This window comes from Hylobates moloch, unplaced genomic scaffold, assembly GCF_009828535.3.
Source record: "Hylobates moloch isolate HMO894 unplaced genomic scaffold, HMol_V3 SCAFFOLD_15, whole genome shotgun sequence".
Classification (NCBI taxonomy): Eukaryota; Metazoa; Chordata; class Mammalia; order Primates; family Hylobatidae; genus Hylobates; species Hylobates moloch.
Window position 1 is genome coordinate 28,651,097 of NW_026652290.1, and position 26,208 is coordinate 28,677,304.

Here is a 26,208-nt window from a genome sequence, read left to right on the forward strand (position 1 = left end):
CTCAAAAAAAAAAAAAAAAAAGTGGGAGAATTTGTAGTCCCATTATAGTATTTCTCAATTGGCAGTAAGTTTTGGAGAAATAAACACCAGCCTCCCCCTCCCCGCTGCCCGGTTCCCACACACACGCCACTGCTTTCCTCATTCTCAAGGTTAAGGCTTCCAAGGAGGTGAATCTGCATTCCAGGAATGTTACAGAAGTTAACTGCTTTAACCCTAATCACCTGTGCCCCCTATGGTTCTGTATGAGGCCTCAGGCAGTGACTTGCACAGAGCTGGCTGTTTAAAAATCATCTGGGGAACTTGTTAAAAATAGAGATTCATGGGCCCACTGCCTGAGATTCTGATTCAGCACATCTGAGAATCTATTAAAAAAAATAAAAAGCAAAGCTCTCCAGGTGGCTTGGGCATGCAAGCCAGATTTGGACCCACTGGTGAGTCATCATCCTTTGACCAAGGCCTGAAGTGATCCACTGCTGCTATGGAAAACACTGATGTACACTTCAGCTAGATTGGATTTTTGGATTTTACTTCTTCTTCTTTTTTTTTTTTTAAGTACACATCTGTTTCAAAAATAGAGGGCATTATTTTTAGAAGAGAATATGTGTTTTCTCTCTTCAGATATTTATATTTAGAGAGAAAAAGCAAAGCCCCACAAGGCAGAAAATTTTCTATCTGAAACCGAATTCAACAGAAAGCAGATGTCCCTCACTACGTTAGTCCAGCTGGAAAGAACTAATGAGCAGTTATTTCCTGAGGCAACTTTCAGACTGTCTGGCGCTTCTTTTAGGTTTCAGCTGCTATAAGGTGCCTGGATGCAGAAGACAGGCTCACGGGCGTCCCAGGTGGTTAGGGGACAGGCAGTGACTGGCCAGGATGATAGGAAGACTCTGGAGGCTCCATCTTGAGGCAGACCCAGAAAAGGATGGCCTGTGGAAGTTACTGTCAGAATGAAATCTACACGCACGCAGCTGTGCCACCAGGTGACCCACACTGAACCACCCTGACAGATACAGCACGTTTACACTCCATGGACGAACGGAGGAAAGAGCAGCAGCCTGTTTTCCTTAGGCTTCAGAGGCAGAACAGATGGGGTAGAGAGAGGCTGAGACAGGGTTTCCGTAGCTTTACGTTGCCAGGTTGGCCTGATGAATTCAGAATTTAGCAATTCTGAGTTCTCTTTTGTTTCAGTTTCAGCTTAAATATTAAAGCATAAAATGGTTGCATCTCAAATAAAAGGTTCTTGGAATTTATTGCTGTTCATAAATCCTGATTGATCTTGGGAAACCAAAGCAGAATTTCCCTTCCAAAGATACTCACCGGGATCCCTCATTTTGCCAGCAGCTATTATAGTAATGGGGGCAGAGACCCCCTGGACCCCCAACCCCGAAATCTGCCATATGGAGTGGCGGGACACCTAGCTACAATTCTGTGTTATAGACGGAGCTGGTCTTGTCTGAAAGAGGAATCATTCATTTTGGGTTCCCCTTCCCTCTTGCCCAGGCTTTGTCTGCAGAATTCCTTGGCTTCCTGAAAGGTACTTTTCAAGCAACCACCCGGCCCAGTGTGCTGAGTCTCTTCCAGATATGATCCTAACGTGCTTCTCTTTGGTTCAGGGCAAGGAAAACCCAGCTCAGTCTCTTGAAACTGGCTCTCAGCACCCTCCATCCTGCCATCCGTGCAATGCTCATAGAGCACCAAGATCTGTACTAATCATCTTCTTGCAAACCTTTTACAGCCCCATCGCCTCCTTTCCCAAAACCCTCACATCACCACAAGGGACTAACTTCATTATGCTAATACAACTCACCTCCCAACCACTGTCTTTCCAAACATCAGCATAACTGCCTTCCCTCCACCACCAGCCGAATGTAGGTCTCTACTTCACATATGGCTGTTGGGCTTGTCCCTGGGGAACACTAGGGTGATCTGCTGATTTCACATGAGAGCAAATATCTGACCAATTTAACTTTTCGGGCCTACATAAATAATGATAAATTGACGACAACAACGAGAAGGTGATGTGAGAAGATGCTAGGAAGAAACACAGTTTTGAAAAGGGCTGGAGAGAATAGAGAAAGAAGTAATGCTCACACCGCAACATCCCACAGACCGATGTTTATTTCAAACCTCCTCCGCCTCAGTTGTTATGGCTTGGCACATTACTGACCTCCATGTCTGGACCACTATGTCTAGACCACTCAACTTATTCTGGGACCTGGGTTCCTTCCCCTGGATCTGCTGGGCCACATGGGCGTGAGTGAGTCCACCCGCTTGCTCAGGTAGTCTCTCCACCTGTCCATTGCATTTAGCTGACTCTTCCAGTGCACCCTAGGAAACTGCAGAGAAGCACTCTCTCCCTCTCTCCCCTGCCCTCTTCTGTTTCTCCCAGGCCTAAGTGCCAAGTAAGTTAGAAATCCTATTATTTTCTTGTTTCCAGTGGGGTTGAATAAGTTAGAAATTCTTAACCTGGGACCCACAGATGAGCTTCAGGGGCTCTGGGAAACTCTTGATATTGCAAGTGTGTGGACATGTGTGTTGGGGGTGAGAATTTTCTGGGGCAAGATTTTTTTCCATCAGATCTTCAAAAGGACCCCCAAAAGGTGAAAAACCACTGATTGGTCCTTAGCCTGTTTTGTGTGGTTGCACAGGTGATGAGCAGGGCAAACTAGAGGGACTGAGACTCGTGTAGTTGTGGTACTTCCAGCACAGTACCTTGGAAGCAGCCATCACAGCCGCTGTGGCGGCCACGTTCAAGCCCCGCTTCCCAAAGTGTACAAGGGCATCATAACTTCGGTCTTTTGCTTGGACCAGACAATCATCGATTTCCTGTCAAAGGAAAAACAGAGGCACACTGAGTTGGAAGGTTCAAATACATCTCTGTTTTCTTTCCTTTCCTCTGAGCATTGGGCTTGGCAGCTTGCCCAATCCTTGTTGTTGCTGGGCCTGAAAAGCTGTAGGCACTTTGAGGGTGTGTGTGCAGAGTGGAGAGCAGAGATACAGGAGGGTAGAAAACGGAACTCTGAAAACACTGCAACTTATGGATCCAGCGATGCCCTGAGATTGTTTCTAAAGCCCTCTAACCTTCCAGGGAGCTCTAGGAGGTTCTGGATGTGGACAGCCCTGCCTGCCGTTCTACACACAGCCACTCACCAGACACTGAAAGCACCCAGGGTAGAGACAATGCCCAGGACCGAGCTTCTAGCCTCAGACCTGCCCCACCTGACTGTCAGACCTTGGCAAGTACTTAGCCTCTCTACACACAGTTTTAGGATAAAACGAGGATAATGATAATACCCAACTTGCGGAGCGTGGTGAGGATTAAATGAGGTAATTCCAGTAAAACATCTAACACAGTGGCTAGTTTCAATAAATGATAGCCATGTCATCTTCCTTATCTTGACAGGGTTGATCCCTTGCAGTTCTAAAATTCTGTTATTCTATAGTTATTTAATTCTAAAATCAAATATCACCCCATTTGTATATTGATGGGAGGTATTACAAAGCCGAAAGAAATGAGTATTACTGGATAAGGGAGATTGTTTTACAGATATTCAAATAAAATCAGAAATTAGAAGTCATCCAGTGTCATGCAACAAGGTAAAGGTGGGATGGAAAACAGGATTGAGGTCTTCTTCAGGGACCAAAGCGAAGTACAATATTGGTTTAGTTCAAATTTGGATTAACTTTGGTGTATTCTTTTTGTTTGTTTGGGAGTGTTTTGTTGTTGTCATTGTTTTAAGAAAATGGCTGTTTGTCAGCTGGGTGTGGTGGCTCACGCCTGTAACCCCAACACTTTGGGAGACCGAGGTGGGTGTATCACCTGAGGTCAAGAATTCGAGACCAGCCTGGCCAACATGGTAAAACCCCATCTCTACTAAAAATACAAAATGAGCCGGGCATGGTGGCACGTGCGTATAGTCCCAGCTACCCGGGAGGCTGAGGCAGCAGAATTGCTGGAACCCGGGAGGCGGAGGTTGCAGTGAGCCGAGATTGTGCCACCGCACTCCAGCCTGGGCAATAGAGCAAGACTCCGTCCCAAAAAAATAAGCTGTTTTTCATCACAGCTGCTCATTTCAGAGTTTGATAAAGACAATGACATTCGGCCTTAGTCAAGTTCCATGCATTAGTGTATTTCCATTGCTTTGAGGTGTGCAAGTGGGTCAGCAACCTCCTGCTGGATTCCCTGTGGAAGGCTTCCCCAGGAAGTCACAGCAGCAGGCCCTCTAACTGTGACCCGCCTGTCCCCCACCACCACCCCTTTGGAAGTGATTCTTGGCAACTCTTAAGAGTCAGTCACCTTCACTTCAATGGAAGTTACATTGGCAGCTTCAGGGGAAGCCCAGCATTTGGGGAAAGGGAAGTAGGACGAGTAGAGATTTGATAACCAGGTCAAGACAGGGATCCGTTCCTCAAAATCCACCCTTCTGAGACAGGAAGTGCTGCGGTCCTAGTTCCTAAAGAGATTTTCAGAAACTTGTACAGTAGCCTGCTCATTCAACTGACATGTTTCCCAAAGCCTTCCCCTTTCTAGTCCAAAGAATTCAACTTTCAGAAACAACAGACATTAATCTATCAAGCCACCTATGATGCTCCTATTTTATGTTAAGAAACCCCACTACACAATCAGCTTAGTAAGTAATATAGTTAACAAATGATACAATGTTGGAATCGTTTGACTCAATAATCCTGCTCTTGGGAATTAATTCTAAGACAATCAAAGGAAGCAACTAAACTCCAGGAATGGTAGTGCTCACTGCAGAACTATCTATATCAGGAAAAAGTAGAGACAGTCTAAATATCTAGCAGTAAGGGAACATCATCATGGGTATTACGAAGACCAAGTAGAAATGGATTTGTGTGCAAACACATTTAAGATCTCAGGATACAAATATTTTATTTATGTTAAGTCATTTTTTTAAAAAAAAATTCTACATAAAATTTTAATCTTTCTTTCTTTTTTTAAGAGATGGGGACTCTCTAGGTTGCCCAGGCTGGCTTTGAACTTCTGGGCTCAAGTGATTCTCCCACCTTATACCCCTGAGTAGCTGGGATTACAGGCATGCACCACCACACCTGGCTTCCAGGTAAGATTTAAAATAGTCTATGTAAAAATCATGTCTATAAAAGGACAGGGGCTAAGCATGACAAAAGAAAGGAAATTCAGTTTGCATGGTTAAATTGTGAGTGAATTTTTTCTTTCTTTTGTTTCAATTTATGAAATGTTTTCTAGTACATAATGACAAATAACATCTTTTAGAGAACTTCACCACTATTTCTAAACACGTCTCAGAAATACATTTAAAAAAAACGATTAGGAGGAATGACTTGCTGGAGGCAAATGAGAGCCAAATGAGAAGTCTCCTGCAATAAGATCATCCCTTTTTATTTATTACTTATTTTCTCACTTGCTAGAAAGAATGAAAGACACAGCAGCATATATTACCTTTTCTTTTGAAGATAGTGTGGGATGTACAAACTTCCTGTACAGGAGGCTGGAGCCTTTTGTGTAGGGAGACAGCAGCCAGGCTACAAATGCTATTTTTAGTTCATAATAGAATGGAAACCTGGAAAGAGAGATGAAAACACAAGTTCTGTTAGGTTCTCAGCAACACTGCCCTTTTGAAGGATGAGACCCGGTGGGCGGCAAGGACGCCTCTCCTGCTTGCATGTGGCTGCAAGTTTCCCAGATTCCTCTGTCCTCCACCTATGAAGGCGAGGGCACACACTTGCACACACACAGTACAACCCCAACGCCTCTCTTTGAAAACCAGTTCATGTTTTCTTTTGTTGCCAAAGCAAACCAGGAACACAGGTTCTCTCCAGCAATCACCCCCATGGCCTGCCTGGCATAGGCTGGAGCTTCCTGCTGGGCTGTGCTCATTTAGATTGGAGCCAGGGCTCCAGCCACAGCCTACAGGCTCAGAGGATCTCTTCTATGCTGTACACCCAGTCACTCACTCTTCAGTCACATCCAAGAAGGGACAAACACCAGGGGGAATTACAGCAGGGAAGAGTTGACAAAAAATCTCTAGACTGAGAATGAAAGCCTCTCTTTCTTGGCTGCCTTCTTGGCCCAAATAGAGGCAGGGACAAGAGCCCAGCTCTTGGCAGGAAGGAGAATGCTACTCACCCTACTCAAGTCAATGGCAGGCAAACAGGTTTTGATCTTCTTAGTGCCAAGAAACAGAAGAGTCCACGGTGCAGATAACACGTAATTCTGGAGTTTGCGGTCCTGTATACCCTCAAGCCTGCTCATTTATTTGTCCCCCAACAGGCACCCATTCCCTGTATGTGCCAGCTTGTACCAAGCACCAGGTACAAGGAGGTACAGAGAGGCAACGGTGAGCAAAGAAGACCTGATTCCTGCCCTCATGGAGCTTCTGGTCCAGTGGGAAACACAGACAAGATTCTGGCATCCTTGCAATTAAGGGTCCAGTCAGGGAAACAGAGATTTATAAAATAATCACAAATAATATAGACCAGAAATCTGAGACAAGCGCCATAGTGCTAGCCCACATGGTGCCTTTGAATGTATTAGAAGAAAACTGGCCTCTTCAACTGGAAGCAGTTCTGTGGCCACATGAACCACAGAGCTTGGTCTGGATTTCAGCCCAATTCACCTGCTTGGCCAGATATCTTTTGCTGTGAACAACCTGAGCAACCATATTTGGCAGTCCAGAGGTGTAGTAACCATGCGTTTATGGTTTATTTTTTATTTTCTGTATTCTGATGTACTTTGGGGCCTTGCTGACTCTGGAGGAACTGCCCCTCCCAAGGTGAGCCAATTGCTAGAGACAGTAAAGAACTCACCTGCAACACACCTTTCATATGCAAACCAACCAATCCATGGGCCCAGGCTCCAGCCACTGCCTCTAATGGACTCTCACATTCCAGGACACCATCCATCTGCCTCAATCACCCCAGGGCCAGGGCTAGACAACCAGAGACAGCCCCATACACCCCAGAGCCCACTGAGATTATTCAAACCAGCTGAGCCCGAGCCTGCCCACTCTGCTTTGCCCTTTCCTTCCTTTAATGTGGAACACAATAAAGGCCCTCACCCTGGTTCCTCCCTCTTCTCCTGACAGACCCTGAGTGGCCCCCATTGTGGCTCTGCATGGTGTGCTGTGCCTTCTGTTTCTAGGAATCTGTGAGCAAAGAAACTTCTCCCTTCGTGACATTATTTCCATGTCTGTGTCTTACCCACACTCACTTAGAACAAATCCCAGGTATCCTTAAAACCTGATGCTATGAGATGAGACAGTCACCTGTCCTAGTCTTAGAGATCAGAAAGTCCTTTCCAGCCATCCTCCCCAGATAAGCGGTCAGAAAATCAAAACCAGCAAGTCATTGGAGGGCCCTTAACTCTCACACAGACACCCTCATTCCCCAGTCAGCAGCCCCACCCACGCCTCCTTTCCTCACCAAGGTCTCCTGGCCCCCTGCCTTCTGCCTCTGGTGGGTGCTTCCTGAATATTCCCTCAGCAATTAGTGGGCACTTTCGTGGCAAGATTGTTTAATGTTTCACAGCCAGAAAAGAGAGAGGCTGAAGAACAGAGGTATGATTCTCCCACATTTGAACACTCTGGTGATTAATAACACAGGAAATTTTGTTTTGAAAACAAGTATTCACCAGCCCCAAGGGGAAAGGAAATGAATCCAGCAAGCTCAGACACGAACACAAGACACATAGATAATCTGTCGCACTGCGGCTCTTTTATTTATTACATAAAAGATGTCTTTTTAAAAAAAATAGGTCATGCATGCATATAGTTAAAAATTCTAAAAGTCCAAAGGAGTATACAACAAAGAGTCTCCTTCCCCCGCCTGACCCCTGGTCCCTTTTCTAAAAGCAAAAACATTATCAGTTACTTGCATATCCTTCCAGAGGTAGACTAGGGCCAGGGATACATCATGCAGGTATATTTGACTCCCTGAGTTGCCCCCAACACACAGAAGCATTCTATACACCCATTACTACATCTTGCTTCTCCCAGCACGTACACACAATCAACAGTATGCCTTGGGGACTATCTCATACCACTACAGGGATAGCTACCTCACTCATCTTTTTTTTTTTTTTTTTTTTAAGACAGTTTCACTCTGCTGCGCAGGCTGCAAATGCGATGGCGCGGTCTCAGCTCACTGAAACCTCCACCTTCTGGGTTCAAGCAATTCTCCTGCCTTGGCCTCCCAAGTAGCTGGGATTACAGGCGTGCACCACAATGCCCAGCTAATTTTTGTATTTTTAGTAGAGACGGGGGTTTCACCATGTTGGCCAGGCTGGTCTTGAACTCCTGACCTCAGGTGATCCGCCCACCTGGGATTACAAGCATGAGCCACCAGGCCTGGCCTATCTCACTCATCTTAACGGCTGCATACGAGTGTATGAGCACCGGTTCAGGCCCCCATGAATGGATGTTTACGATGGTTATGATCTTTAGCTGCTTCAGCCCAGCTACAAGGGAACCTCTTTGTGAACAGTGCCGAGGGGAGTAACTATCAGTGCTTCAGTGCTAGGGTTCCTGAGGCACTCTGGCTCCTCCCTTCCCCGAGTCTTAGTGTTTCTGCTTTTCCTTTTATTCTGTGAGTTACTTCAGCATCTACCAACAGAGCGTCATTGTTTTCTTTTCCTTGAGTCTGTCAGAGGGGTCTCTGTTGCTTGCTAGAATGGATCCAGGGGTCCCAACAACCCATGGCCCATGGGCCAAATCCAGCCTGTCATCTGTTTTTATAAATAAAGTTTTATTAGAACACTGTTATGCACAATGATTTATTAATTGTCTATGGTTCCTTTCATGCTAATGGCAGAGTTGAGTAGTTGCAATAAAGATCATACGGCCTGAAAGCTCAAAACATTTACTATCTGACCCTTTACAAAGAAAAGTATGCTGACTCCAGATTTAAAGCCAGGCCCTCCCCACATAAAGCCTTAAAATCTCTGTCACTGAAGGGCGGGGGCGTGGGATGGAGGGGAACAGTCCTGCTGCCTCTGGAATCATCACATACAAAACCAGGTCCTTGCCAGGCATCACAAGATAATATAGGCTGATCCACTCACACCCAGTGTTTCCTAGAGGCCTTGGGGTCCCTTGGCTCTACCAACACAATCACCACCAAGTCTTCTTCCAGCCTACCTCGAGAGGCAGAGAAAGGCCTTACTCATTTTATAATGAGAACTCCTTGAAGAGCCCTGACCTCTGAGATGTATTTGAAAAGGCCAGAGGCACCCACCACATTTCCTCCATCTTTTCCAAGGCATATGCACAGCACTGGAGCACAGGGCAGTTGTCCTCTCCCCACTCTCCCCATATAACACCCAGACACTCTAGAGGGGCAGATGTGTTCTAAGAGGGTTAGACATGGGATGAAACTGTCCAAAATACACGCAATAAATGTGTATAGAGCATTTCTGAAAGAAAAGAAAACACAAGTAACTTTTAACAGTGTTACTTGCCAGGCACGGTGGTTCACGCTTGTAATCTCAGCACTTTGGGAGGCCGAGGTGAGCGGGTCACAAGGTCAGGAGATTGAGACCATCCTGGCTAACATGGTGAAAATACAAAAAATCAGCCAGGCATGGTAGCACATGCCTGTAGTCCCAGCTATGCAGGATGCTGAGCCAGGAGAATCACTTGAACCTGGGAGGCAGAAATTGCAGTGAGCCAAGATCACATCACTGCACTCCGTCTAAAAAAAAAAAAAAAAACAGTGGTACTTCTAGGGAGGGAGACTGTGGGTCTGGGAGAGGTGAGACACTTACTCTTCAGTGTATTGTTTCTATTTCATTTTTCCTGATGTATGTATTATTTTATTTTTATTTTTATTTTTTTGAGACAGAGTTTCGCTCTGTCGCTAGGCTGGAGTGCAGTGGTGCGATCTAGGCTCACTGCAACCTCCGCCTCCCAGGTTCAAGCGATTCTCCTGCCTCAGCCTCCTGAATAGCTGGGACAACAGGTGCTGCGCCACCACGTCCGGCTAATTTTTGTATTTTTTAGTAGAAATGGGGTTTCACCATGTTTGCCAGGCTGGTCTCGAACTCCTGGCCTCAAGTGATCTGCCCGCCTCGGCCTCCCAAAGTGCTGAGATTACAGGCATGAGCCACCACGCCCAGCCTGTATTATTTTATAATTAAAAAAAAAAACTAAATGAAATCACCTCTACAACCTGTGAAACAAGGCACCATCTTATCTATTCTGGGACCATAAATAATTTTTGTTTTCATCAAGATGGAAAGTTTTACAAAGTTAACCATGAAAAGGGATCTGCCATAGGGAAGAAGTGGGAAGAGGGGAATGGGGGTGAGTGAAGAGTGAGGAAAAGAGGGTCCATACAAGGGGCTCCAATTCTGGAAGAGAACAGAAGTTAAAGGTGCTTCTAGGAAGACAGAAGACATATTTTATGACAGAAACTCTCCCCCTAACCTTTTTGAATAGTAAAGAATGCTCAGAGCTGTGGAGATGGTGCCCATGTCCTTGGAAGTGAAGCAAAATTCCTACATTCCCTGATGGGCCCATCCTGTGCCTGTTCTCAGGGTGAGAGGAAAGAAGGAGAGAGGAACCTCCCAGAAGAAGACTAGGATCTATGATACCTGGAGGTTGGGAGAAAAAGAGAAAGCAGGGTGAGGGCATGATCAGGCTGTGGGATAAAGCAGGCAGAAAGGTTCCTAAGGAGCCTCTTTCCTGCAGAAGCAGAGCTCAGACCACCAGGAGAAGAGCAAAGGACTCTCACTTCCCACCCACAAACTGCATGGACACCCCCAGCTAAGAGACCAAATAAGGGAGCAGAAGAAACCTCCACATGCGTCAGGAAGAGAGGGGGATTCTACCCATACCTGCATACATGCTCCAAACACACCAGGTAGCAAACGTCCTCCTGTGGTCGGCAGAGTTTGGGCCAAGTTCTTCTTCCCTGGTGTAACTCCCATGAATACGTTACTTTGCATGGCAAATGTGACTTTGCAGATGTAATGAAGGTTACTGATCAGATGACTTTAAGATAGGGAGATTATACGGGATTATTGGGGTAGGCCTAATCTAATCACAAGAGCCCTTAAAACAAAAGCAGAGATCCTCCCTAACTAGTGGCAGAAGCAGACAGAGAGTCAAAGCACGGGCAGGACTCGACATGCCATCATTGGCTTGAAGATGAAGGTGGTGGCATGTGTCAAGAAAATGGAGACCTCAGTCCTACAATCATAAGGAACTGAATTCTGCCAACAGCTTGAATGGGCCTGGAAGGGGAATCTTCTCCAGAACCTTCAGATAAGAGACAAGGCTGGCCCACAGCTTGATTCTGGTCTTGTGAGATTCTAAGCAGAGGATGATTCCACTTGAACTTCCAACTTACAGAAGCTGTGGAATCATACATTTGTACTGTTTTAAGCTGTTAAATTTGTGGTAATTTGTTATGGCAGCAATAGAAAACTAATATGCCTCCCAAAATCAAAATGAAATCAATTCCAGAAATAGTTGTTGAGCACTTACTAGATATGAAACTTTAAAATTCCAGGGCCACAGGTAAGGGCATATTCCAGCTACCCAGGAGGAACACAGCCATCATTAGATAGGATTTCCACCCAGCAAAAAGCAGTGAAGCTGAAATGCTAATATCCCCAGGGATGAGCTTGTGAGACTAACACAGGGGGGACAGAAGAGGCCCCTAGCACCAGACAGAGGGCCTGGTTAAGGAGGAAAGGCTGGATGGCAGGAGGTACTATTTAATTGACTACACAGTCTTGACTGGGCCGGCCTCTACTCTCATCTTTGTGAATCAGACAGGAGTTTCCTGACGTAGCTCTGTACAAAATGGCCTGACTTCCAGGGCCAGCCTCAAGGCCTCGGGAAGACAATGGATGGCTCAGCAGAAAGCTCTATCTCCACTTAAGGAGACTCAGCTCCATCCAGAGTCTGCTGCATTATCTGTGCACAGTGCAGGGCACGAAGGCACAAGCATATTGAATTAGGAAATCCAGACTCCTTCACTGCAGCTTGAGGCCACAATGGCTGGGACATCTATTTCTCTCAGTGGAGGTGAAAGCTATGTTGTGGGGGAAAGTACATACTAAGATAATTAAGGCCATTGACTCAAAACAGGTTTCAGAGAGTGCTATTCAGGTCTATTCCTTCGCCTAGGACATCCCAGAGGGTAATTTCATACTGATCCTTTTTGGGTAAGAACCTGTTTTCTCCAAAGTGGGAATATCTTTATTACTTTCTCTGATGACACTTCACCATGGTTAAAACACTCGCACAATACAGCAAATGCAAAACCAACCCTATGATCCCAAGTCGTAGAAATAACCCTCGTTAACTATATTTTCCACACTACTTTTAATACACATTCACATTCACATGTGCACACACTCAACTCTTTAAATACAAACAGAAATCGATATATTATTTACAGCTTCTTTCACCTAAAAAGGCACAATATAGCAATACAAATATCTAGCTTGCTTTTAATTGCTTCATTGCTGGAAATAGCTGCATTGCTTTTAAGAGAAAAAAATGGGTATCAACTTAAATGCCCGTCAAAAGGGGATGACTTAAATAAATTATGCTCCATCTATGCCATGAAATATTATGTGGCCATTAAAAAATAGGCAGATGTATTTATGCTCATATAAAACTATTTCCAAAATAAATTTAATAAGCAAAGTGAGAACTCTTATGTATACTATAATACTGCTTTTTTAAACAAGAAGTGTGTGTAAAATGTGTGTATACACACACACACACATATATTAGTTTTTTGTTTTTTGTGTTTTTTTTTTTTTCGAGACAGAGTCTTGCTCTGTCACCCAGGCTGGAGTGTAATGATGCAATCTTAGCTCACTGCAACCTCCACCTCCCAGGTTCAAGTGATTCTCCTGCCTCAGCCTCCCAAGTAGCTGGGACTACAGGCACGTACCACCATGCCCAGCTAATTATTTTTTTGTATTTTTTTTAGTAGAAATGGGGTTTAGCCATGTTAGCCAGGCTGGTCTCAAAATCCTGACCTCAGGTGATCCACCCGCCTCAGCCTCCCAAAGTGCTGGGATTATAGGCATGAGCCACCACGCCCAGGCCATATATTAGTTTAAGAGGATACACAACTGTGAATAGTGATTAGTTGACAATTAATTGAGTGAGAAGGAAACTCAGTTTTTCCTGTGCATTTTTGTGCGTTGTTTCTTTCGTTCCTTTTCTTTTTTAACATATGAATGCTTCTTTACCAACTCCATTAATTGAGGATGTATATCTGTCCTGTCCATGACTATATCCCCAGGGCTTAGAACAATAACTGCTCTTTATAAGGTCATTCAATAAATATTTACTTGTAGAACAACTTTGTAGACTAATCTATTGAAAATGCTCCAGTTAACATTCCTGCACTTGCGTCTCTGACCTGAGGTGAGGTTTGAGGCTAGGTTCAGCCCTTTCCCACCTCCCCCTGAGTGACACTAAGCAAAATCGTCCTCAGAAACATCCCAACTCCTGGAGTACTTACCAAGAAAGGAAGATGTCTGTGAATGTCTCTGCTGTGGTGAAAAGTGCAAATATAATCCAGTACATCATCCATTTGACCTGTTGAAGCAGAAAGCAACACAGATGGTAGAAAAGGTCCAGGAAAAACACCGCCCAACACAGGAAGAATAGGCCCCGGTGGCATGTCCAGGTGGTACAGCCTGCATTTGTAGCCTTCTCCCTATCCTTCCCCAGCTTATGTCCAGTTCTGCTCCAGATCTTGAAGCTGGAAGCAAATGGGCTGTTCCACAACTGACTCAGGCTGAAGGTCAAATTGCCCTCAAGTGAGCCGGGGAGACCTGCAGATCAAGAGTGACCCAGGATTCAATCAGGTCATTCTTCAGAACATCAGGGGAGAAAATGCTCTAGGCCTCCACACAGACACACCCTGGAATGAAGTGTAATTGGGCCACATTCTCTGGGATGGCGTGGTAGTAATCTAAGAATTCTGATCTTCCTTTTTATTTCTCCCATGTGACCATCCTTTTCAATTTCTACTGCCTTTCTCCCCTAACTAAGGCCTTTGTCCCCTCTCTCTTGAACTACTCCTACTTCCCTTGCTTCCTGACTTTCCCCTCAGCAACCCATCCTAATACCAAGCCACCCCTGTACTATTCTCCCAAAAGTATAAACTCATCAGACTATCACCCCATTTAAAATATCCCAGCCTGCAGAATCAAGTCCAGATTCCTTAGTCTACTCCTTCTGGCTTCTGACAAAAGTAGGGTAGCTTATATTGAACTAAGGCTCCTGCTAATAATGATAATAAACACCAAACAAAATATTTCAAAACAACTGTTTGAAGGCACTGGAGAGCAATATAAAAAGCAGACAGAGACTGGAAGGGATTCAAGCTTTGGAGTACGGGAACCACACTGGGTACTGGGTTAGTACAAGTCAGTGTGGCCGAGGACAGTTCTCACTCTGCACATCATGGGGCAGAGAGAACTCGAGCTCAAATCCAGAGTCTTATTTGTCCAAAGAAATGGAGAGTGGAGTTTGAGACTGCCAGAGATGCCGGAAGTGGACAGAGAAAAATCTCAGAATTAGGGAAGCCATAAAGGGGCAGCCCCAAAAATCTACATATAAATTCCCTTCAAAAACTTGGCAGGTCACTGAAATGCAGAGAAGCAGGTAAGACTCCAAGCAAAGAAGTCTGTATAATAATATAGATATAAATACATATAGATATAAATGTAAATATAAACAGCTGGAAAGCTGAAAAGCTCAGAGTTGAGCAGAGATTCAGCTCCTGCCCACTGTTGGGGAAACAAAGTTTGGAACTCAAGTCATGCAAAGTTAGAGGGGTTTGGTAAGCATCTGGAATTTCCAGTGAAACACCTGGAAGACCACATCTTAGCAGTAAAAATTACATCCTAACACTAAGAGATTAACTCTATGACTAAGAGCAAAATTTAAATATACCTGCCCAAACAAAACTTATCTAGCTGCCACAGGGTCAAGGTGATCTGCCTGAATTTAACTGCCTGCTAGAACAACACTAAATATTCTTCACAAGAAGGCAAAAAAAAATCTACAACCTAAGTGTCTATCAATGGAAGACTGAATAAAGAAAATGGGGTGTGTATATATATATATATATACACACACACACATACACACATATATACATATATACGTGTATATATACACGTATATATGTATATATATACGCACAATGGAATACTACTCAACCATCATAAAAAATCATGTATTTTGCAGCAATATAGATGGAACTGGAGTCCATTATCATAAGTGGAATAACTCAGAAACAGAAAGTTAAATACTGCATGTTCTCGCTTATAAATAGGAGCTAAATAATGTGTACACATGGACATAGAGAGTGGAATAATAGACTTTGGAGACTTGAAAAGGTGGGAAGGTAGGAGGGGATGAGGGAAACTACCGAATGGGTACAATTTAGACTACTTGGGTGATGGTTACACTAAAAGCCCAGACTTCATCACTATGTAATATATCCATGTAACAAACCTGCACTTGTACCCCCTAAAGCTATAAACATAAAAAAAAAGAAAAATGTATAAAATATCTGGGGTTTCCACAATGAATCACACACAAGGTTCTGTTTACAATAAAATACTACACATGTGAGGGAATAGGAAAATATAATCCATGGTTAGGAGAAAAATTGGTCAATACAAACAGATCCACAGATGATTTCAATATTAGAATTAGTAGACAAGGGCTTTAAAAGGTATCAATATGTTTTGAGTTAACTAGACATCCACATGTAAAAGAATAAAGTTGAACAACTTCATACCATATACAAAAATTAACTTCAAATGGATCAGAGTCCTAAATGTAAGAGTTAAAACCATAAAACACTTACAAGAAAAACATACAATTAAATATTTCTGACCTTGGATCAGGCAATGCTTTCTTAGATATGCCACCAAAAGCACACACACACACACACACAAAACAAACAAACTAAAAGGCTGGGTGCAGTGGCTCACGCCTGTAATCCCAACACTTTGGGAGGCCAAGGCAGGTGGATCACGAGGTCAGGAGATCGAGACCATCCTGACTAACACGGTGAAACCCCGTCTCCACTAAAAATACAAAAAATTAGACAGGCATGGTGGTGGGCGCCTGCAGTCCCAGCTACTCAGGAGGCCGAGGCAGGAGAATGGTGTGAGCCCAGCGGGAGGAGGCTGCAGTGAGCTGAAATTGGGCCACTGCACTCCAGCCTGGGTGACAGAGCAAGCCTCTGTTTTGGAGGAAAAAAACAAACAAACTAAAAATCAACTTATCTTGGGAGGCCAAGATGAGAGAATTGCTTGAGGCCAGGAATTTGAGATCAGCCAGGGCAAAATAGTGAGACCCCATGATATGGTTTGGCTGTGTGGCTGTGTCCCCACTTAAATCTCATCTCAAATTGTAATCCAATTTTATCCCCACATGTCAGAGGAGGGACCTGGTGGGAGGTGATTGGTTCATGGGTGCGGTTTCCCCCATGTGGTTCTCATGATGGTGAGTGAGTTCTCACAAGATCTGATGGTTTTATAACAGGTAGTTTCCTCTGCTGTCTCTCTCTGTCCCGCCACCTTGTGAAGAAGGTGCCTGCTTCCCCTTCACCTTCCACCATGATTGTAAGTTCCCTGAGGCCTCCCTAGCCATGCAGAACTGTGAGTCAATTAAACCTCATTTATAAATTACCCAGTCTCAGGGAAGTTCTTCATAGCAGTGTGAAAACAGACTACTACACACTGTCTCCAATAAAAAACTCAAAAAGTAACCAGGAATGGTGTCACACACCTGTAGTCCTAGCTAGCTATTTGGGAGGCTGAGGGAGGAGGATGGCTTAAGCCCAGGAGTTCAAGGCTGCAGTAAGCTATGATCATGTCACTGCCTTTCAGCCAGGGCAACAGAGCAAGATCCTACCTCAAAAAGAAGACAAATGAGACTTCATCAAAATTAAAAACTTTTTTGCTTCAAAGGACACCATCAAGAAAGTAAAAAGACAACCCACAAAATGGTAGAAAATATTTGCACATCATTCATCTGATAAGGTACTTATATCTAAATACATAAAAAACTCTTACAACTCAACAATAAAAGGGTACATAACCCAGTTAAAAACGTGCAAAGGGCCCATAGTCTACTTAAGAAACTGAATCAGTAATGAAAAAAATCCAACACTCATTTGTGACTTAAAAAAAAAAAAAAAACCTTAGCAAAGTAGAAATAGAAGGGAAGCTCCTCAACTTGATAAAGAACATATTTTTTTAAAAACCCTACAGCTAACATTAGACTTACTGGTGAGAAAATAGATGATTTCCTCCTAAGATCAGAAAAAGGGCAAAGATATTCTCTTCCATCACTCTTATATCATAATGGAAGTCCTAGATAATGCAATAAGACAAGAAACAGAAAACATATAGCGACTGGGAAGAAAGAGATAAAACCACTTTTCCTCATAGATGGTGTAACTGTCTATGTAGAAAATCCCAAGGAACTCACCAAAAAAATCCTCCTGGGATTAATAAGTGATTATAGCAAGGTTGCAGGATACAAGGTTAATATATAAAAGTCCATTGCTTTCCTACATAATAACTGGAACTTGAAACTAAAACACAAATACTACTTATGTTAGTACCATCTAAAAATGAATAACTTAGAAATGTATCTAACAGGATATGTAAAAAGTCTATATAAAGAAGAGAAATCAAAGATCTAAATAAATGGAGAAATATTTCATGTTCATATATAGGAGAACTCAATAATGTCAAGATGTCAGTTCTTCCCAACTTGATCTATAGATTCAATGCAACCCCAATCACAATCCCAGCAAGTTTTTTATGGGTATCAACAAACTGATTCTAAAGTTTATATGGAAAGGTAAAAGGCCAGAACAATTAATATAATACCAAAGAAGAACAACATTGAAAGACTAAAACTATCAGACTTCAAGACCTAATGTAAAGCTAAAATAATCAAGACCATGTGCAATTGGTGAAAAAATAAACAAATAGATCAATGGAACAGAACACAGATCCCAGAAACAGACCCACGCAAGTATAGTGATTTGATCCTTGACAAAGGAGCAAAAGCAATTCAGTAGAGAAAAGATGGTCTTTTTAACAAATGATGCTGGGAAAACTGGACATTCACATGCAATAACAACAATGAAAAATGGATCTAGGCACTGACCTTATATCTTTCACAAAAATTAACTCAAAATGGATCATAGGTCTAAATGCAAAACATAAGACTAAAAAACTTCTAGAAGACAACATATAAGAAAATCTAAAGACCTTGGGCTTTGGCACTGAGTTTTTGGATACAATATCAATGGTATGATCTATGAAAGAAAAAAATCGTTAAGTTGGACTTCATTAAAATTCAAAACATTTTTTCTTCATCCCTTCTCTCTATAAAGCCAATCCCTTCAGCTCAGCTTGTTAGAACACTTGTTCTGTTTTATAGAATGAAGTGTTGCCCAATTCTAGGCTCATAATAAAGCCAACTGAGGTATTTAAACTAAATTTGTTGTAATTTTGCCTTTGACCCTGGACTCCACTGTGGAAAATATCCTACTAGTCCCCCAAATTGTCTAAGTTATATTTGTTGTTGCCATTTCATCTGCAAAATTAGCTAACTCCTAGATTATAACATTTTATGACACTCAGTGACAAATGTCCTAAATATTTTACCTCGGTTTGACAATATTACAATTTGTCCAGTGAGGTCTGAAGTCCCTGTGAGGTGAGGAATTCTAACAAAGCCAAAGTATCAATTTTGCATTGCTCTTTTGATTCTTAGGCTACCAGCAAACCATCTACATACTGGATTGTAAGCCAAAAATAGAATTCTAAGCTCCAAACCAACTGAATGGACCCTTCCTCCCAGCAAAGGACATTTAAAAATAAACCTGAAACACTAGTGCAGGACATGATGGTAATAGGTGATCATGAAAAAAAAATAATAAAATTTAAAACTTCTGCTCTGCACAGATAACATTTAGAGAACAAGGAGACTGGGAGAAAATATTTATAAAACACATATCTAATAAAGCACTTATATTTAAAATAAACAAAAAACTCTTAAACCTCAACAATAAGAAAATAACTCAATTTACTCCCACAGATTGGGAGAAAATATTTTGCAAGATATATATCTGATACGGGACTTGTAGTCAACATATACAAAGAACTCTTCAAACTCAACAATAAGAAAACAAACAACCCAATTAAAAAATGGGCAAAAGATCTGAACAGACACTCCACAAAGAAGATATACAGATATACAGCAACTTCTTAACAAAACTTTTATTATGAAAACTAAACTTTTGTTTTGTCACCACATAACAAGATACTTATCCTAGGATGAAAAGGATGTGTTCAGTACTATTTTTCTTTTGATTTTTTGTTTGTTTGTTTGTTTGTTTGTTTGCTTGTTGAGATGGAGTTTCGCTCTTGTTGCCCAGGCTGGAGTGCAATGGCACGATCTCAGCTCACCGTAACCTCCACCTCCCAAACTCAAGTGATTCTCCTGCCTCAGCCTCCCAAGTAGCTGGGACTACAGGCATGCGCCACCACGCCCGGCTAATTTTGTATTTTTAGTAGAGACAGGGTTTCTCCATGTTGGTCAGGCTGGTCTCAAACTGGTGACCTCAGGTGATCTGCCCACCTTGGCCTCCCAAAGTGCTGGGACTACAGGTGTGAGCCACTGTGCCCAGCCATGTCTTTCTTTAAAAAGTATAAATATGTTAAAGAATCTAAAAGAAAATATAAATACAATGAGTGGAGAGATGGGGGATTTCAAGAGAAAGAAGGAAACTCTTAAAAAAGAAACAAATGATATCCTAGAATTCAAAAGCACAATATCTGAAATGAAACAGTATGACAGAATTAACAGCATATTGGATACAACAAAAGAAAAGATCTGTGTATTTGAAGACAAATCCAGACTAAAGCCCTGCAGACTAAAGCCTAGATTGGAAAACAACACCGAGAGGCTCAATATCTGTTGGACTGCATCAGGCAGTCTAACATTCATGTAATAAGAATTCCAGAAGGAAAGAAACATGAGAATGGAACCAAAAAAAAAAAACACTTGAAGAATACTGGCTACAAAGTTCTAAAATTTGATTAAAAAAATAACAAACCCTGATCAGGCATGATGGGAACACTTTGGGAGGCTGAGGCAGGTGGATCACTTGAGGCCAGGAGTTCTAGACCAGACTGGGCAACATGGCAAAACCCTGTCTCTACTAAAAATATAAGAATTAGCTGGGCATGGTGGTGAGTGCCTGTAGTCCCAGTTACTTGGGAGGCTGAGGCACAAGAATTGCTTGAACCCAGGAGGCAAAGGTTGCAGTGAGCCGAGATCATGCCACTGTACTCCAGCCTAGGCAACAGAGCGAGATTCTGTCTCAAACAAACAAACAAACAAACAAACCCAAAGAACCAGGAAGCTCAGTGAATCCCAAGCAAGATAAATACAAAGAAAAAGAAAACCATACCTAGGCAAGTCATAGTAAAACTGCTTAAAAAAAAAAAAAAGAAAGAAAAGAAGAGAAAAAAAGGAAAATCATTACCATATAGAAAATCTTAAAAGCAGAGAGGATGGAAAGATACATTACACACAGGAGAATGAGAATAAGAATGATAGCTGACTTTTCATTGGAAAAAATGACTATCAGAGAAAATGGAATAACATCTTTAAAGTGCTAAAAGGAAAAAAAAATGTCAACCTAGAATTCTATACCCAGCAAAAATATCTTTCAAAAATGAAAGCTGTTCTGGTGAATCCCTGCTGTCTTTGTGACTCTAAAACATGTTTCTCAATGGATTACTTACAGATCTTCTCTATCAGAAAAACAAGGTAGGTTTAGTCCATCAAATAACTACTGTCTGAGACACCACACACTACCAAGGTTGTCTGTAGCAGGATTGACTCCTTAGCAGGGGGCAAAAGAGGTTTTGTCCAGCTGTAAAGTCTATAGCCTGCTGGGGCTCAGGCCCTGGGAATTCTCAACAGCAGTATCCAGACACATTGTCAGGAGCCTGAATTCCTTCTCTATAGGCTTTTTCTTTTTAGTAGTCAATTCATGTTTTGGGTCTTCAATTAGAGCAAAAGGACAATGATAACAATTTAAAAAATCCCTTTCCTTGGCCAGGCGTGGTGGGTCATGCCTGTAATCCCAGCACTTTGGGACCCCGGGGTGGGCAGATCACCTGAGGTCAGGAGTTTGAGACCAGCCTGACCAACGTGATGAAACCCCATCTCTACTAAAAATGCAAAAAACAGCCAGGTGTGGTGTATGCACTTGTAATCCTAGCTTCTCAGGAGGCTGAGGCAGGAGAATTGCTTGAATCTGGGAAGTGGAGGTTGCAGTGAGCCAAGATCGCGCCACTGCACTCCAGCCTGGGCAAAAAGAGCGAAACTCCATCTCAGAAAATCTTTTAAAAATCCCTTTTCTTGATGCAACCCTTAGCTACAAACTTCTCCAGTGAGTCATCTACACTTGCAAGATCTACTTTCTCATTCCTCACTTGCTCACTGCAGTGCATCCATTACATCAAAATTGCTCTCACTGGGGCCTCCACTTTGTAACATACTTCAAGGAAGTGTAAGAAACCTCTTTTCAGTTTTTACTTGACTTGCTTGACTTTTTGGCTGGTAGTGAAACAATCACATACTGAAAAGCTCTCCCAACACTACAACTGTCCTGGTTTCCCACTTGCTTTTCTTGCTACTTCTTCCCAGTGTCTTCATTTCCTCCCTAGAGCTCTGTTCTAGACATCTGCTTCTAACTCTAGACTAGACACTGTCCCTAGGGAAAACTGTACATTCCTCACCTAACACAGGTAACCAATCCCCAAGTTCTGTCACTTCTACCCTCTTGTTTTTTTCTTGAACCTATTTTATTTTCTCCATTCTCCTCTGCCATTTCCTTACTTCAGACCACCACCATCTCCTGTTTAGAATAGTTACAACTCTATGCTGGTCTTTACACCTCTGTCCTCTTCACAATCCATCCTCCAAATTCCAGCCAAAATGATTTTCTTAAGGCCAGGCATAGTGGCTCATGCCAGTAATCCCTGCACTTTGGGAGGCTGAGGCAGGTGGATCACTTGAGCCCAGGAGTTTGAGACCAGCCTGGGCAATGTGGTGAAACCCTGTCTCTAAAAAAACACAAAAATTAGCTGGACATGGTGACGTACACCTGTAGTCACAGCTACTAGGGTGGCTGAGGCAGGAGGATTACCTGAACTTGGGGAGGTCAAGGCTGCTGTGAGCTGTGGTTATACCACTGTACTCCAGCCTTGGCAACAGAGCAAGACCCTGTCTCAAAAAAAAAAAAAAAATTCTTAAACCTAAAGTGGGTGACTTTCTTTCCTAGTTTAAAGCCTTCAATAGTTCCTTACTGTTGTTAAGATAAAGCCCAAATTCCTTACATTGGCTTATGAGGCCTAGCATGAACTGGCCCCTATCTTTTTTTTTTTTTTGAGGGGGGACAGGGTCTCGCTCTGTCATCCAGGCTGAAGTGCAGTGGTGCAAACACAGCTCACTGCAGTCTCGACCTGCTGAGCTCAAATGATTCTCCCACTCAGCGTCTTGAGTAGCTGGGACTATAGGTGCATGCCACCAAGGCTGGCTAGTTTTTTTGTATTTTTTGTAGAGACAGGGTCTCACCATATTGCCCAGGCTGGCCTTGAACTCTTGAGCTCAAGCAATCCACCTGCCTCAGTCTCCCAAAGTGCTGGGATTACAGGCGTGATCCACCACACCTGCAAGCTGGCCCCTAATTATTTTCATCAAAAGCTCATCCACACCCCTACCCTCTCACATTTTCCACTCCAACCATATGAGTCTTTCAGTTCTCAACAGAGCATCTTTTTTGCCTCTGATTTCAGCCCTCAGATCTCAGCAAAAATGTGACAGCCTCTAGGACATACCCGAAGTTTGGGTAAATACCCTCTCCTTGTCTTTCTCTATGGTACCACACACATTCCCTGTCATAACATTTATCACATTGCTTTGAAAGTACCTGTTTATTCCCCTGCTTTTCCTAATACATTGTAAGCTCCCTGAGGGTGGAGACCAGTTCTTCTTACACATCATTGTATCTCTAGTGCCCAAAACAGTTCCTGACATATAATAGGTACTGAACGAGTATGTTTCAAATGACCGGATTAGAATGCTGGCACTGTGAATGGGACAGAAAGAATGGTTTCAAAAGGTTAAGAAGGAGTATACTTTGAGAAATACTGTCTAGATGGCTTTTTGAGAAGAAAAGACAGAATTAGACAACTTGTGAGGCAACAGATGCTCCCTATGAGTGCCTACTGAGTAGATGACTGCATAAACATGGGAAGAAAGGCACCTGTTGAAGTCAGGGCATCAGTGACTGATAATTATCGGGCCATTTGCACCAACAAGAAAGTAAAGAAAGAGCCAATTTAGGCAGAAGAGTTTGAGCTTTATGCGGCTCAGGGCAGCCAAGAAGAATGCCCAACAGATTCCTAGAAAGGCATGACCAAAGCTCAGGTAGGAGGTTGAGGCTATGGACAGAGATACTGCAGCCATGGCAGAGAGGGGACTTAATGCATTCTCCTGAAGAAGTTCCCATGATGCACTCCTTTGAAATACTTTCATGCAGAAAGAAAGATCTGAGAATGACTCATTGAGGCTAACAAGGTCAACGGAACACTGGTGACTCAGAGATGGAAACCATATCCATCTAAAATTACTAGGAAATTATCTTCCCCATCATTCCTCGTGGAAATCAAATGACAGTTATTTTCCCCAAGGTTTGAAATATAATTTTTCACGTTTGAAAGATTCTATCCAAACCTCCCTTCAAGATAGGGATGGGTAGCCTGGGTGGGCCTTCAGTCAGAATAGAGAGAGGGAGCTATGGCCAATTTGAGAGGTAATATTCAGGAGTAACTCTCCTGGACAAATGGAACATTGACAGTATGACTGGGGAGTCTCTCTAAACTGGTCAGGAGCAGGATCTAGGAGTGAAGAGATGGGAAAGATGCTGTGACCCTCAGCCACAGCAAGAAGCTCCACAGCTCAGGGTAGGAAGCGGCCTGGAGACTTTCCATGAGCCACAGCAGCTGGCTGAAATTCCGTGGTCCATTCTACTCCACGGCCAGAGCTTCTGGCAGCCTGCCAAAGGCCTCCCTATGGGCTGCAGAGGAGCAGGCTTAGCCACTTCTTTAGCCTCACCTCACCTTTGGTCTCTCCTCTAACCAGGCACATTCAATTTCTCAAGCCTTTCACATCCCTCTTGCATCTGGGCCCTGCGCTTCAGCCTCACAGGGAATTCCCTGTGCCATATGACAGAAAGAAAAAATTCAAGCCTGCTTTACAGATGACTCTGCACCATCTGCTAGTATGAGCGCACCGTGGATGGCTATATAGTCAGGGGTGACCCTGGGGGAGCGGGAAAATGAAATTTCCCTGCAGGCAGGACTTTGAGCAGGGCACTTAGCCTGGAGGGAGAAATGCCCTAAGTTAATGTTCACGCACTGTCACCGAGTATATGAATTCCATTTTCTTATTTTCTGTATTCTTGATGCTCTGGCATCTGGGGCCTCACTGATTACAGAGGGACTGCCCTTCCAGGGCTAGCCTTGCCCCAGCACACCTTTCATATGCAAACTAACCAATCCAGAGCCTATACTCTAAATTACTTCCTTTATGGAGCTGCCACAGGTTGAGCAATATTCCCCAACCATAACCACCCCAGGCCAGGTCCCAGACAACTAGAGGCAGCGCCCACAACTTGGAGCCTGCTGAAATGATTCCACCTAGCCAATCTGAAATCTGTTTACCCTGTCTTGCCTTACCTTTCTCATAGAAACCACAACGAAGGCCACTGCCCACATTTCCCATTCTCCATCAGCCTCCTGACCGGCCTAGTGCTTCCCCATGTGGCCCTACAAAGCACGTGCCCCTCCTACTTCTAGATTTCTTCTTTCATGGCAGTCATTTCCACGTCTTTGTGTCTTTCCATGCCTGAGTAAAACAAATCCCGGGCACATTTTCAAACACCAGCTAAGGCTCTGTCTAGCGGATGAGGTTCTTGGAAGAAGTGAGGCTGAGAGACTCCTGTTGAGGTGGTCTGGGAAGGAGGTGAATGGGCCCAGAGAATGAATATATTGGTGGCCCAACGCTTATGCTCACCAATGGGTCCCACAGCAAAGGAGGCTCCTAGTGACCGAGTGCATGAGATGGCCAGGTCTGTGGATGTCAGCCAGCCTCTTTCCTCAGGCTTGATAGTGCATGTTCAATGGGCTCATGTACCAAGCAGCCAAGTGGAAGTGACAGAGGTAGCAATGTGGAATCCCTCTCGCCAAGGCTGACCTGGCCACAACCACTGCTCAGAGACCATGTTGCCAGCAGCAGTGACCAAGCATCTCCAGGGTGATACCATATCACAAGGCACCAGCCAGCCTTCTGGAAGCAGGTTCATTCCACCAGGCCCCTTCCCTCATGGAGCGGGCGGCATAGGGTCTTTTCTGGAATATTCATTTTTTTCTGCATGTGTACTTGCTTTTCCTACTGCTCTGCTTCTGGCAGCCACACAGCAAGCTGTGGACTCAGGGATTGCCCTTTTCCTTTTGATGCATCCCACACAATACTGCTTCTCATCAAGGACCCTCCTTTATAGCAAAAGAAATAAGGCAATAGGCTGATGCTTTGGGGAGTCACAGATCTTACGCACCCAATGCTCTGCGGTGGCTGGCCTTATACAGTGCTACCTGGCATTGGAGGGTTCCAAAAGCAAGCAAGGTGGGAGTCGGCATTTTATGAGATTGGTGTGCACTCCTGGAGGGTGCGGTTTCTCCTCTGAACCAGTGACCAACATATGGTGGTGCTTCTTAGCCAGAATCTAAAGGTGCAGGAACCGAGGAAATGAGGGTTTCTTAATCTATGATTAAGCCTGATGCCAGCTCCTTGCAATCAAAGTCAGGTCCGTGGACCAGCACTGTTGGCATCATCTGGGAACTTGTTAGAAATGCAGAATCTCAGACCCTATCCCAGACCTACTGGATCATAATCTGCTTTTAAGGAGATCCCCTGTTCATTCATATGCACGTTAAAGTTTGAGAATCACTGCTCTAACGCACTCACAACATTTTTGCATCTCATCCCCAGACCTCTGATCTCTGCTTCTTAATGATTTTAGTACTTGAGGGATGGATGCTTCCAACAG

General features: G+C 43.6%; 1 protein-coding gene across 2 annotated transcripts in view; it reads right to left on the minus strand.

Moving 5' to 3' along the window:
- REEP1 (receptor accessory protein 1) overlaps positions 1-26,208 on the minus strand; it is a 123,816-nt gene that overhangs the window by 35,355 nt on the left and 62,253 nt on the right. For both annotated transcript variants that reach the window (XM_032176561.2, XM_032176560.2), the window contains exons 3-5: positions 13,492-13,568; positions 5,444-5,564; positions 2,713-2,826 (exon numbers count right to left, since the gene is read on the minus strand). In XM_032176561.2, the coding sequence (XP_032032452.1) occupies positions 2,713-2,826; positions 5,444-5,564; positions 13,492-13,568 (312 nt within the window). The remainder of the gene's footprint in view (positions 1-2,712; positions 2,827-5,443; positions 5,565-13,491; positions 13,569-26,208) is intronic.